This window comes from Anguilla anguilla, chromosome 4, assembly GCF_013347855.1.
Source record: "Anguilla anguilla isolate fAngAng1 chromosome 4, fAngAng1.pri, whole genome shotgun sequence".
Lineage (NCBI taxonomy): Eukaryota > Metazoa > Chordata > Actinopteri > Anguilliformes > Anguillidae > Anguilla > Anguilla anguilla.
In genome coordinates, this window is record NC_049204.1 from 52,547,768 (window position 1) to 52,562,619 (window position 14,852).

The window sequence follows — 14,852 nt, forward strand, 5'->3', positions numbered from 1 at the left end:
AATGCCCACAGCTTAGCGACAAACTCAGACCCATTAGTATTTTCAATGTTAAAGCTTCCCATGCAGTGATTAGTAAAAATCAATTTAGATTGTTTGTGCTATTGTCAGCAAGTAAAGGCTTCTGCTTGTGTGAATGGACTGTGTAGAGAGCAGAGAATATGACACAATAGATAAGGTGCGCATCTTGGTTCAAGGCCACTCTGATGTGGCTTTGACGTGAATCAATAGGCTGTCTGCACGGAGACTGCTGACATGGCTGGACAGTACTAAATGCCAGAGGCTGTTTTTCACAACTGTACTCTGCAATGTCATCTGCAACAAACTCAGACCGGAAACACAATGAACTGCTGTCAGTATGTCAAGCCTGAAGGTGGTGCCCTAGTTTGGAGACAAAGGAAATTCCTCTGCTGCACATACTGGCCTTTAGCTGGCCAATCAGAACGCTGTGCTGGCACTGTTTGAGCACAGCGTCCCTTTCGATGGGAAAATAATATTAGCATCACAGACTACCCCAAAAGTGCTGTTCATTCTAATGCTTTTGACTCTTTCATCTAAGTTCCATAAACTGCACCTGAAATCGCCTGCAGGTTTGCACCTTGAAAATTCCAAATATACAGAGGGAATATTAATTACTCATTTAAGTGCACTAAATGATTGTAAGTGTTAAAGTTATTCCTAGAAGATATGTAATGAGAATAATGAGTGTGAGTAATGAGAGTGATTAGCGACCCAAATAAGGCAAATTTTGATCTGACAAAATGAAGGAACTGCTTGGAAATAGACAAAAACAAATTAGGGTTAATTCATATACAAATGAAGTTACACTGAGAAATACTGGGGGCTGCCATGCTCCATGTACAGTATGTATCCTTGAATTAACATTAAAAAAAACAACAAATATTTTTTTTCACTATTAAGTATGAGACAGACAACATTACAATTATTTACGTGCTTATGTAACAGGTGAGATCAGGCAAGAAGGATCAAAGTGTAATCTCCCTGCACACCAAGCTACACTCCTAAACAGCCTTAGCCCATTCGACTATGTATATATTATATATGCATATGACCGCTCATCATGTCATTGGGAGTGTAGCTTGGTGTGCAGGGAGATTACTGAAATTTAACTGTGTTATTGGCCTACTACACATGGTAGATAGGCTATCCTTATTCAGATTGAGTGACACAGTTTACATGTTGACAAACTATCTAATTATACAACTGGATATATACTGAAATAATTCAGGTTAAGCACCTTGCTAAAGGATACAATGATTGTGCTCCATCTGGCATTTGAGCCTGGAACCTCAAAAAGAGTGGTTTCCTCACAGTAATTGCACTGATATCCTGTCATTCTACCCATTAGCAAAATGTATATAAAATGTAGAGTCAAAACACAAATGAAAAAAATATATATTCTGTAATAATTTTCCACAATAAATAGTGCAAACCCCATTCTTGGGCTTGCAAAATGATTTTTATAGCCATGTTACCTCGCTAATAACATGAAATTGAATTGATTTAGTAACCCAAAGATGTGGGGGGAAGAACCTGGAGTAACAGTAATGGAAAGCATGATGGAAACGCTGCTATATTTCAAAAACCCATTTACTTGTAATCACACACGGCCATGAACACCAATCAAAGGAGGCCTCATCAAATTACTAACTAACGAGGAGGTAAAATGTGTAATTGCAAACACAGATAAGGTACTTCGACTAACATAATTTATGTGGGACAAAATGTAAGTATGAACATAATGTTCTAAATATTAAGAGTGCTCTTGCATTGTTCTGGTTCATGACATCTGATCAGAATGAAGAGGACAACACAAAGCTGATTACTGCGGATTTATCTTTGGCCTGTTAATAAAAAAATAAGTTCATTATTTAAAAGCAAGAGCAATTATAATTTAACACTGTTACCCAGTGACCCTTTCCCTAAACTCTCTCTCCATCTACTTAGAATAGCCAATGATCAATGACATGCTGATTTAATGGAATAATTTCTCAATTTCATTTGTATATTAAAGTAACTAGTCTCAATAACGTATGCCAGAACATAATACCACAAATATATAATTGTGCTACGGGTGCAAACCCAATGAATCTGTGCAACGGAGATAAGTGCAAGTTTTTAGGTGGTCTTGTCACCGTATGTCGAGGGACAGATACCGCGAGCCAAATTACTTCAAGAAAACAAATTGGATTTGAATGTGAAACTCCTGACACTGCTGTTGAAGATTCCTGCTGCTCGGAGCGCCGGTGCATTATGAATAGGCTATCAGAGCAGAAGAGTGGGGCTGGCACTGGGGGCAAGTTCACTGCTTCTTCTGAAGCTCCTCCTCGACACAGCCACAGAGCACGCTTCCCCTTGACGTTCTACTGCCCTTCGCTCACACACTTTCTACCAAGGGCTTTCAAAAGGACCAAAGGTTCAGGATGTTTCAAAGCTGGCCCGCTCCAGATATTCCCACCGCAGTCAAAGCTGGGCCTTTTCCAAAAGCCTGTTGGCAAGGACGACTTGCTGTGTGACTGCTGGGTCTGTTGCGAGTAATGGCACTGGACAGGTACCTGAGAGTCCCACAGAGAGAGCGCAAAATGGTAATAAACAGCAACATACGCTGGAAAATTACCCTGGATGTCCGAACCAGCATGGCTCACAGGCTGGACAGCAGCCACTGACCGTGGCTATTTACAGCTTTCCGCCTTATTCAGGCTACCGGCTTCATCAAGGCCACTTGCGTACCATTTCTAAATCCTAGCTTTCCTTTCAGCTCATCATAACCCAAACAGAACTGCGATCAGCTCACTGTTTCAAAGCCACTACAGAACCATTGGTGGAAGGAACAGTTCCGTCAACTCAAGGCCTTTTCAAGAAGACACCCAAACACTTGAAAATAATGCCTTGAAGACGAAGAAGAAGAAAAGAACCCACAGGTCTCAACACAATAAAAGCCTTTGATTGAAACATAATTCCTTTCATTAACTTAATTATGACTTAGAGCTTCATTTAGAAAAGAATGATGGGATTTTCAAGGACAAATTACACCTAATTTTACTTCGTGCTGCACGGAAACCCCAGAGCAGGCTTGGTTTGAGGGATAAAACAAATCTTGCTGACTATCGTCTTCCTGCTGCATGGGAAAACAAGCCATTTTAATAGTGCCAAAGCACACTGTAAATATTTTGCTGAATTCAGTCCAGCATGACAAATTCAAAAGGTTAACCTAAAAGTGGATGCACTTCCATGCATTTCAGAGAAGGCACAGACCCTCTATCTTAATCCATTCTTAGGATCAACATCTCACGGTTTTGCGCCTGATTAAATGTGTATGCACTCACTCAGATTGTGCGATACAGCACACAATTCTCACTTGTAGATTACAAGGTTGACACTGCAGATTAATCAATATGGAATACAGCGTGGCTGAGATCTTCGACAATGAGGCCAGATTATACCCAGGGCCCACCTGATGCCCATGTTTCGAGATGTGTGTGTGTTTAAACAAGTAGCCAAACACCTTCTACAGCCTCCGGCCTGAATAATGTTTATGGCGCAAAGAACATCAAACTATGGGTGGAAACCTAGCGTGAAAAAGCCATGACCTTTTCCGGTCCTAGAGAAGCTGACAGCCCTAATTCCCCTATGTCCAACCCACCACCCGCCCTGTTACAGACACATTTTTAGAATTGCTAAAGGGGTGAATATCATTAGAGGCTTTGTTACAATCACAAGCTCAGAGCACATTATTGGAGAAGCCTTGGACTTCAAATCCACCTTCCAAGGCCCAGTCCTTAACCCTTGACCCATTCAGCTGAATATTCATCCACCTAACCAACACTGGAACACAACGGGAATAATTCATTTGAATAGTTCAGATTCCCCCCTCAAATAACAATTTGTGGTCCTGCTTCAAATATCATACATCTAACTGCAAACATGTTACGCATGCATCAATGTTCTTGAACTAAAGGGTGTTTGAGGAAGTAATAGCTAGGCATTTAGCTTACATTGACATCAAGCAATGAGAACAAGCAAAAGCCATTGATATAACAATAAAAAAGATTAATCAATTAACGAGAAACATGTAAGCATAATCAGTTAATCAAGTTAAATAAGCAACAACATCATTCAGCTCGTTAAAAAGGGTATACCAGCTATCAAACTTAATTTATAAATGAGGAAACGCTCATCTGTTTATTCATTTGGTAAGTTTATACAAAGCCTTGAGTAAATGTCTTGAACAGTGCACTGCAGAGCCAAAGCAAAACTCAAACAAAATAAAATGACTCACATCTCTCTTCCCAACCCATGTTGCCCCTTTCAGAATGAGTCACCCAGCATTCTCTCTCTGTGGGACACAAATGCTAATATTTTCCCAGGTTACAGTCACGCCTCCCCCTCAGACTGAAACCTTGAGGCAACAAGGAGAATTTAAAGCAGCAGTGAGCTACAAAAGCTTGCACAATGACCCTCCCAAAATATAAGCAAAAGCAAGCTGTATAATATTGCGGTGCATAACATAGCTTTCATAACTAGCTTTTATTGGGCTTAATGGGCTTAGAGTGCTGAACCAGTATATATTTGAAAAATCTGATAGCTTCTGGATTCTTCAGGAAATCAGCATGCGTGTGGCCCATATCACAAGACGTTGGGGTGCGATAAATTGGACCCGTGTGTGATGTGGTTGAGGCATTTTCAGCTCTCACCATCACCAACACTGCCTGTGTGTTGAGGCTACCCCTGAGGGCACGCACCAATAATCACTGCGATGCTTTGGATTGTGTGTTTCCCTCAAATCACCTAATAGACTGCTAAAAAACCATTTGAAAGGGTTCCAGAGGCAGTTTTTTGATTAAAAAAAAAAAATTAACATCAAAGGTTTACCTTGCAATTACAACTGAACATTTATAACATTAAATATCCTGTATATTTACCAGACAGTTGAAGTTTAACAGGAAAAAAAAAAGGTTAATGAGTTTTTAAAAATGAACCACAGGGAAAATTTTCATTTGGGCATGCTTTGCTCAAACCAAGCAGCTGACCTTTTACAAAGATGATCTGCAAATGTCTTCATACTGTATGTGCAGCACAAACCTTCACAGGGCTGCATTCTCACATAAAGCAATCCTGGATGGTTAAATGTTAATTAATTTAAGGATTACAAGGCGTGCTGTATTTTCCCTCTGTTTGGCCTGTGCTGAATAAATATCACTTCACATTCACTGCTAGCACATCATAAACAAAGAGCCTTGATTTTTGGGCTGCTGATAAAGATAATTGCCATTGGAAAATCAACGGAAGAGACTCAAGTGTTTGGCGCACAATCAGATTTGGATCTGCAAATTTATCAGAAGGGGGAAATCCCTACAGCAAGGCTGTTGAAGATTTATAACAAACCCTCGTCTCTTATGCACAGCAAAAAGTTGGTGACTGTGACAGGCTCCTTTTTAGCAACTAATTTACTTAAGAGGATATTGCTAGCAGCGACTCACTCAGAAGTCATTCAGTGACAAGTTTACTGGAAAATTCCTGCACGCAATATTGCTCCTTTGTGCGCTTCGAGCTGGATTCATCAACGCTTTCCAAGACAAGTTGTCAGCACAACTTTTCCCATAGACAGCTGGGAACACTGCAACCCTGCTAGTTTAGATAAACACAGGCACCTCTGCAGAGGAAGTCGAAAGGAAACTTCCAATTAAAACGTGTGCTGGGGACAGATTTGTCCCCTGCTCCCAGGAGAGGGTCCGTGTGCCAGCTTGTCATGCCCTCCCCACACAGATTCTTCTCGCTTAGTTACTCATCCTGTGTTCCATATCCATTGGGAAGCGTGTTTTTTAAATATCTTAAACCTTCATATTTAAACCTGTCTTGTTTCATTAATGGCTGACAGACTCCAGAAGACTTTTAGGTCAACACAAAAAAGAATTCAACTTAATTTGTCCTCCTGGTTTTCTACTAAATTTGTTCTCTCGGTCTTGCTATAAACTTTGTTTTGCGTGCATTTTTGTGTCATGTCATGCCACCTCATGTCATTGTAGATCTATGTAGAACCAAGACTCCCCTCTTTCACTCTCCCTCTTTGCATTTACCCATCTTCAAATTCTGCTTAAAGTGACATTTCCAAAAACCCACTGGTAAAAGCTACAAGCAGATTTTATTGAACTGCACAGATTTATTTTTCAGTATCAAACTTACTGTTCAGTGTGGACTGTTTGACACCGAACCGGCACATAGGTAATGCTAGAACGAAAGCTATAACTTCAGTGTCGTGGTTGTAGGTCAATTCCCTCTTAGCCTGGAGGGCTCTCCTGGGTACACTTATATTACATAAAATATAAATAATAGATATGCTTCCATTGTGAAAATAATGTAACAAACAGTCATTAAATAGGAATGAAATGGTGGTTAAAGGTGCAATATGTAAGTTTATTTTAGAACACATTTGTTCATATTTGGTTAAATTTCCTTCACATCCCAACAGATATCAATATACTAAAAGCCCTAAGAAAAAAAAAAAATCAGGCACTCTTACATATGCTACCTCACCTTTAATAAATGTAAAACATCAGTATTGATTTTAATGACAAATTGAATAACAATATGCTATATTATGAGAATACTTTATCATATATTCTCCTTTCAAACGTATGTTTTTATAAATGTGGTTATAATTAAATAAAAAATCGTACCGATTCTCTTTCCTGAAAGAAATAGATACCATATTTAATGGCAATTCTTTCTGGGCATGTTCCTTGGCTCACGTAATTTTAAGAAGATTTAATTAGATAAAATGCAAAACGAATGAAATTACACATTGGACTGCTTTTCTCTGTGGCTGAAAAGGCTTTGTCATTTAAATACATTTAATCAATTCACAATAAGTCTGTATGCCGCATAAATAAGCAGTAGGAAATGTATCAAGTAATGAAGTTCCACCTCAACAGCCATGCAGCAGTGAAGACCAACTTTTTTTTTTTTCAAATCACTCCTAGTTTGTCTATAATCCTTGAGAAAGAACCAGCAGAGAATGAATAGACCTAAATAACCTCAAGCACGCAAGGCACCACAAAAGCTTATTGATTGGACATTTTGAGTAAATATTTCAGCTCCTGTGTGATGTTATTACTCACTTGTCTCATCCAGGCAATAAAACCTGAAGCTAATGTTGCCACACAGAAAAACGAAGAAATTCTAAATATTTTAGCGTTCGAACAGTCCAGATGTTCTTGCAATTACATCTTGATGTGCTTGCATTCGAACAAGTGCACCCAGTGAAAAGATTGATTCAGATATTTGCATAATTAAAATTTTCAAAGAGGAGTGTTTTCTTCGGCTGTTGAAGACTGAGATTCCTCCTGTCACACGAGATTTGGTCTTTGCACAAGAAGGGGAAAATAACTGCTGAGGGGGGGGGGGGGGACTATCTGATTGGCTGTTTTTATGATGCAGTTCCCCTATGCTCCACTATGTGGGCATGGCCAGAATTAATCAAAGATGGTGCAATTACTCCCATGCAATACAATCAACCAATGATGGTGGAGCTGAACATCCAGATACAATATAAATGTAGGTCATCAGGGAAATTGCAAAGACCCCAGGCAAATATGCCACAGACTGCTATGTGCGTGTGTTTGTAATTGAAAGCTGGTTTCAGGTATTGCCTTAAACCCAGCTTCCTTTCATTTTTTTGCCTATCACAGCACTTTCATTTTCAATTAATTAGAGAGACTTCTTCACTCACAACACTTTGCAGAAGACACATCTAATCTCTTCTCCTGAATAAATATATGCAAATGGATCACGATATCCAGAAGAGGAAAAAAGGCACAGGCCAGTGACTTGAAGTAGAACAGAGGGAGAGCCTTTGAGAAAAGCGAGCGCCGTTACCTTCAGGCCACAGACATGACAAAAATGTTTGGACAGGCCAGTTCCGCAGGTGGCAGCACTGAACAGATCTGAGACTTAGCTGCGAGTCACCTGGCGATTAACAGCTGCCTCCTCCGTCTAACCTATGACCGCCCGTGCTGCCAGCCCGCTGGGCCTGCAGCTGCCTTGTGTGACTGCGAATGCGTGGATCCACTCGGGCTCGCCTACTCAGGGGCTCATGGCGGTAATGGCGCCATCGAGGCTCTCAGAGGGCTGTCTGATAAAAACTAACCTTGGCCCATGCCACTGTTCCGCTAATCTGCATGCGGATCTCACGGCTAAGGTCGGCTCATTTGAATAGGAAAGCAGTGGCGAAGCGCATTGGCTTCTTCAGGTCTGCGCAGGGCTGCTCTGGTGTTCGTGTGATTGGTCCTTACCTTCTTGTAGAGGCTGCGCAGATCCCTGTATTGCCACATACTGCTGAGGACCTGAGAGGCTGCCTTCACCACTTTCGGCGAGTGTCTGAAAGAGAGGCCTGCACTTAGATAGCTCATTACATCATCCGTTTATCACATGCATATTAGGTGACTAACACAGCTTGCAAACTTTTATATAATATCCAGTTTACACAGCTGGTTTGACACCAGGAAGGGCAACATGGGGGGTTAGAGGCCAATTACATATCCAAATGCACTTTCACACCTACATCCAATCAATACAGTGTCATGCATGTTGGGTTAGAGCATTTCATAGCTATGCCCCTGTCAGTAGCCTCCTGCAAAAATGGTTTCCTTCTGCTTCTGGTCAGTTCCTGTTGACCCCTTGATTGATTTAACCATTCAGTACATTGTTTTGTGAGTACGTACATACAAGTTACTGGTACATTCGTTCACTAAGCCGGTCTGTTGCCACCCCCCCCCCCCCCATACTTCGATTTTGACCAAGTCAACAGAAGGAATCTAATATTATAGTTAATATATATTTAAATGTATGGTTATGTCTTCCCTTGTGTGCATACATGTTCACAGACTTTGCGCACAAGAAGGAAAATAAAATCTAAATAAACTAATTTCAGTGCCAAGCAACAATATCAAGTTAGCAATGTACTTAAAATGTTGCTGAAGGCATGCTGTTCATCTTTGTACTTGTCTTTAATCGCACGTCTTGGATATGAACAAACATTCTCCAGGTCGCAACCCCAGTTCCTTAAATGCCACGCTTTGATTTTGCCACGGGTTATTATTCATTCTGAGGTCAATAGGTCTTGACCAATCTGCTTCAGAGGCCACAACACTAAAGTTACCTGATACAGAGACAACTGTCCTTGAAGGCAGAATTTATATATTAAAGGAAAGCAGGCAGTCCACCATATTTAAACTTTTTTCAGGCAGGCGCAAATCAGAGAGGGTTAGAGATTACAGAGATCAATGCAGAAAGTGCGTTTGGTATATGAATTTGGTATATGGTTTAAGGGTTAACCACTCAACAGACTGGCCACACATCTAGCCAACAGGAAAAAAAAATAAAAAATAAACCAACAAAGAGTAATTACAGGACTGTAACCCATAAGTGCTATGCTAATAAACCACCATGCTAGAGGTTCTGAAACAATGATGTCTGCCTGAATGACCTACTACCCTACCTCATGGCTTCAGGTAGATATGGCACAATTAATACATTGGGGTGTTGGCTGTGCAACTTCAAATGCTTTTTTTCCTGCCAAGACCTTAGTTGTTCATTTCAGATATCCTAATAGGAATGTAATTGAAAATCACAATTTAAATCTTCATTAAAAATGAAATTACTTGTAGAGAGCATTAATGTGGCCTGCTCAGGTTACTTTGCAATTCATATACTTGACATGCATTGAGCATCCTTTAGGCACAAACAGGGAGCATTCACAAGAAAACAATTTAAGTTGACAATTCAATTTCATTGCATTTAAATTAATTTTAAAATGAAATAAGTCACATTCTTGCTCTCAGTCTCCAAATAAATGCAAATGTATTTAATATTTGAAGTTTCAAGTAACATCAACATATCTCCTCAGATACTGAGATTATGTTTTGCCCATATAATAACGTAATTGCAGTAAAAATGGCTTTTTAGTTTAATGCCGCAGGAAATTGCTTTCTCAAGGCTTTGCGTAGCGCCACACACAAGTAAGAGTGTCATGGGAGCTCTGAAAAACCACAGATTTACTCAAATGAACTCTGGCATCAGATTTACGTGAAGAACAACAGACACTGACTAAATTATAAATATAAATACAAAATAAAAATATGAAATGTAAAATTAAGGCTGAATATAAATCAGATCATTCAAGGTAGAAAACACACACACACACAAAAAAGAAAGAGATGATATGATAGACTAGCATTTTATTGATATTACACCTCAGCTCACTCATTTGCTCTAATCCCTGGAAGATTACTGTATGGAGTATTAATATTCCTTGTTGCGTTACAAAATGGCTTCGATACTGAAGATGATTTTGCCACGCTTGCTCAAGCTATTCGAGTCTCCAACATAACACCTCGCAGTTAATTTTGGAAAAAAATCTGGATCTTGGCTAGCCTTGGATGAACGCCACTCTCATTACTGCTGAGCGGTATACTGCCTGCAACGGCTTTGTCGCCTGCCTAATGACTCGCTCTTCAATGTAAATCTGTGTGAATCCTGGGGGGCTGAAAAGTGATGGTGGGGGGAGGGGGGTGGGGGAGGTGTCAGTGATTACTATCAGTCTGTGCTTTTTAATATCCACACCAGCTCTGTTAAGTCCTTCAATCACGCCAACCCCCCTAATTTAAGATTGCCTGCCGTAGCCAATTCGGGGAACGTGGGCCCAGAGGTGGTGCGTTCATGGTGGTGGTGCTCCTATTTGCCATCAATCACAGTTGAGAGCACTTAAGACAGGGGGGCACCACATGATTATCAGCACAATATTCAAACTCTACGTGAGGCAGCGGAAAGGAGGTGGGGAATGGGGGGGGGGGTAAACGATACCAATTTGACAAGTGAGGGAACAGGAAACCCGATATACCATAAACTCTAATTCTGTCCCTCAATTTACATTTACAGGGGAAAACAACGGGGAATGAGCACTGATGTCCCTCTGATAACCTCACACCTCAAAAAAAAAAAAACCCCAACATAGCTGCTGTGAAGAGGAAGGCTTCTTCTGTGACATCAGAGGCCCCTCGGCTCAGCCGTTAACTGGGCTCTGGATGAAAGGGCCCGGAGCTACGATAACAGGGGCCGTTAATGCGGCCGTCCACAGAGACACTGACAGGATCATGTTAATGCACCAGACACCGCGTAGGGAGGGTCAGCCAATACGAAGAGAGCGCTCATCACTCACTGTCGTGATGACTAAACAAGCCCCTTCGCAAAGCGCTCAAGTTATCTGAAGAACAAGCATCATCTCTAAGAGTAAGGGCCTGATAACAGAGGGAGGCTCACCCCTGGACTGAGACAACAGGAGATTCTGTGAGCGATATGAGCATGCTCAGTGGGCCAGGTCTCCAGAACCAATCTTCTAAAGCGACCTGTGTTTGTGCTGCCCTCTGTCTCACAAAAAACTTACCCAAATGTATAATAGGTCTTCTTTGATAAACAGATTGAAGATAAAAAAATAGAATTGCTTGCTCATGTTAGACACCTAAATAATTATTTTTCTTATCCACACAAGCATTGGTTAAGTACTCAATATAAAAAAAATGATTGCTCTTAGCACACATAAACATAGACCTCTTCAAACTTCATTTATATTGAGGTAATACAACATGCGGTAACACAATAAGTCAAACAAACCACCAAATCGTTTGCTGTGTTATTTCATGAAGATGACCTTACAATATGGATGTTTCTGCTTTTTCTCAGATGGCATTTGACTACGCATGATAATCTCCCTCCAAACGGCCTGTACTCTCAGTCCACCTCCCTGCGTAATGCCAATGCTGACTGGTGCGGTGTGGTGCTTGAAGTCGGCCCTCGTTGGCATCGATGCACGGAAAGCCCGTTGCGGGGCCGACGCGGAACACCTACTTGTCTCCTTTGCTCCGGGCGATGCCGATGAGCTTCTCGATGCCGCCGGCGTCGCGCAGGGCCTTGGCGTTCTCCATGTTCTTGGTGATGACCTCGTGCAGGGCGCAGCAGATGGCGGTCACCGTGTCGTCGGACATGTTCTTGCTGGTGGTGCTGTTGGCGGTGCTGCCGCCGGTGCTGTTGCTGCTCCCCGGCAGGCGGTGGACCAGGTCGCGCATGGCGTATTTGCCTTGGTGTTCGGGAGCGTTGAACAGCCAGAGAGGAGAGAGAACAAAAAAACTCCCATTGGTTTCTATGTAAGCAACACAATGCTGTTTCAACACACTGGAACACATTTTATGTGTGCACAGAACACTAGGATCTACAAAAGCAGAGGCACAGGATTCAATGACAATTACTGGACTTGTTAAGATTGGAATTCGAAGCTGAACTGAACTTTCTATGACAGAGCAATGCAGTGACTTCAATAAGGGTGACGTGTGGTATTTGCAAGAAGAACAAAAAAGACAAAAATTAAGAAAGCACTGGTAGGGGACCTCAAAAATAAAAATACTTGGCATTAAAAGAACTGATAAATGGACCGCATTTCACATTTCTCTGGAGACCCCACATTCTATAACCTATTCAGGAGCCTGCAGGAGGCCATTTTCCCCCCACACATTTCTTTCTTTCTCAAATGGCAGGACAGACTGTGAGTAACAAGTGGAAAAAAGTCTAAAATGAACAAAAATATGAGGCTTGAAAAGTTTAATGTTTAATGTCAGTATTACTCAATCTGCACATTCACAAAACTTGAGAAGGGGCTGCAGATGTGCTGCTGTGGCAATTCTTTTAGAAGATAAGTTATTGCAGAACGATAAGACAAGATGCGTGAAATAACATGTAGGAAATTGCCTTTTTGGGTCCATTAGGCACCCGTAGCTCCACCTTGGGGACCTATACTACCCCCTGCCCAGCACAAGGCTAATGATAATGCCTGTATTTTACAGCTCTCTCTGAGACACAGCCACTTCAAAGAACAATATCATCTTTCATCTGCATGGAAGCTGCGTGGTTTAACAGTTTTCACTTGACAATAACTTTTAATGACTTATTATGTTGCCTTGCACTCCCACACACCAGCTTGACAATATCAATCAGAATGGCTTATGTTTCCTCAGCTATCAAGGGTTCACAGAAATTGTATAGGGTGATATTTTGGAGTTTCTACACATTTCAGCTTAGGGTAATGCCAGCAGAAAGAGTGACATTACAGCTCTGTGGCTTTTCCTGTGTTGATGGCCATATCCCTAATGCATTCCCCTCCCTTCCATGCAATGTGTCATGCACCCTGAATTTAATTTCTCTTTTGTGACGTACAATGCTTTTATTTAAAAGTGTCCCAGTGTTCTTTCTTCACAGAGTGACAGTGGGAAATGGGCTTGGCATACCTTGTAGGGACAAGAAAGGCTACCACTGTGCTGAGAAAAACAGGTACTGTTTTAATCAATCCAGTGTTATGGGTGGCACAGGGGGCTATGTTTTGGTAGTAATTTCAGAAAATAAAACTATAAATCAATAAAGCTATAAATAAAATTTGTTGACTATTTTCCTTTTATGCATATTTTAATGAGTTCAGCTCAGGTGTTTGGTGTTCAGATGATTTGCATGCATAAAGAGCATAGGTAAACCAATTAAACTACATACAGTACATGCAGATGCAGATTAATTGTATTTATAAAAATACCAGCATTTGACCAGTGTGATAGGTGGGAGTTATTTCCAGCCTCTTCACAATGGCTACTTCCCTCCTGCTTCATGGATAGGCAATGCTAATAAAATTAATCTGACACGATTCAGTTCTTAGAGCAGATGCAACAATGGACTGAAAATGAAAGATGCAGACATCATTTTAAACAGGAAGCACAAGAACGTAACAATTTCAAAAGTGCCTCCTTTTATTACCAATGTGGCAGAAAAAAAGAGCAGTCAGTTAATTGGTGTGTGCTTATCTTAGACTTCCAGGCAGAATGGGATTTCTTGCTTCAGAAGGCAATATTAAGGCACTTATCTAAAATGGACCCAGCATTTTCCCACAGAATTTGCATGGAATAAAATCTGGGGATAATTTCGATAGAAATTGCTGAACTTGATTGATCTCTATATCAAATTCAAGAAGCCTATTAGCATTCGTTCCTCAACATGACACGAGACATTTCTTAAAAAACCCAAATGCAGAAAGTGCTGAACATATAAATAGAGCAAAATCCAAAGGCTGGAGCATAAATATCTGATTTTTTTACGTAAAGATTTCCAAAACAATCAGCATTGCCAAAAAACATAATGAAGCATTCGATTGATCTAACTTAAAAAGACCCCTAGAAAAAGGTCCTCTATAAAGTATAAAGTAAAAAGGAGGTGACAAATTAATGCCATTCAGTTGAATGCACTCAGCAGTAGGAAAAAACCCCATAAATAAGCAATACAAGAAAATGAATATAAGAACAAATATATATAAGCAAAGATATCTGTGCTCCTCAGTAGCGAGAGCATCTAGGCAGGAATGAGTCTTGCCGAGGGAACGAACAAACTGAAATCCCTCATAATGGTGAGAGATCACGAGTCTGACTGTGCGTGACAGAAGAAGAACCGTGGGGAGTCATGCCACCAGAAGGGTATTAGCAGCACTGACGGCAAACACGCCGTGCGGTTCATGCTCTGCGCCGCTCGCCGCTTGTGCTGCACGCTGGCTCTCCAGAGGACCCGGGGCATGCTGATTAGTACCCCAGCAGCAAGGTAGGTAGCCTGGAGACATTGAGCAGGCAGCTCCCCGCCTCCCACATCTGAGACCACCGGCCGCTACGCTAAAGCATGAGCATGCATGTGGAGTCCCCCTCGGACAAGTGTGGAAGTCCTTCCCTTCATTCCTCTTTAACAAATAAAATGTTAGGAAT

The 14,852-nt window shown here is 41.2% G+C and overlaps 1 protein-coding gene across 4 annotated transcripts in view; it reads right to left on the reverse strand.

Moving 5' to 3' along the window:
• ctnnd2a (catenin (cadherin-associated protein), delta 2a) overlaps nt 1-14,852 on the reverse strand; it is a 263,725-nt gene that overhangs the window by 11,866 nt on the left and 237,007 nt on the right. For all 4 annotated transcript variants that reach the window (XM_035416162.1, XM_035416165.1, XM_035416163.1 and 1 more), the window contains 2 exons: nt 11,920-12,148; nt 8,310-8,394 (listed from right to left, as the gene is read on the reverse strand). In XM_035416162.1, the coding sequence (XP_035272053.1) occupies nt 8,310-8,394; nt 11,920-12,148 (314 nt within the window). The remainder of the gene's footprint in view (nt 1-8,309; nt 8,395-11,919; nt 12,149-14,852) is intronic.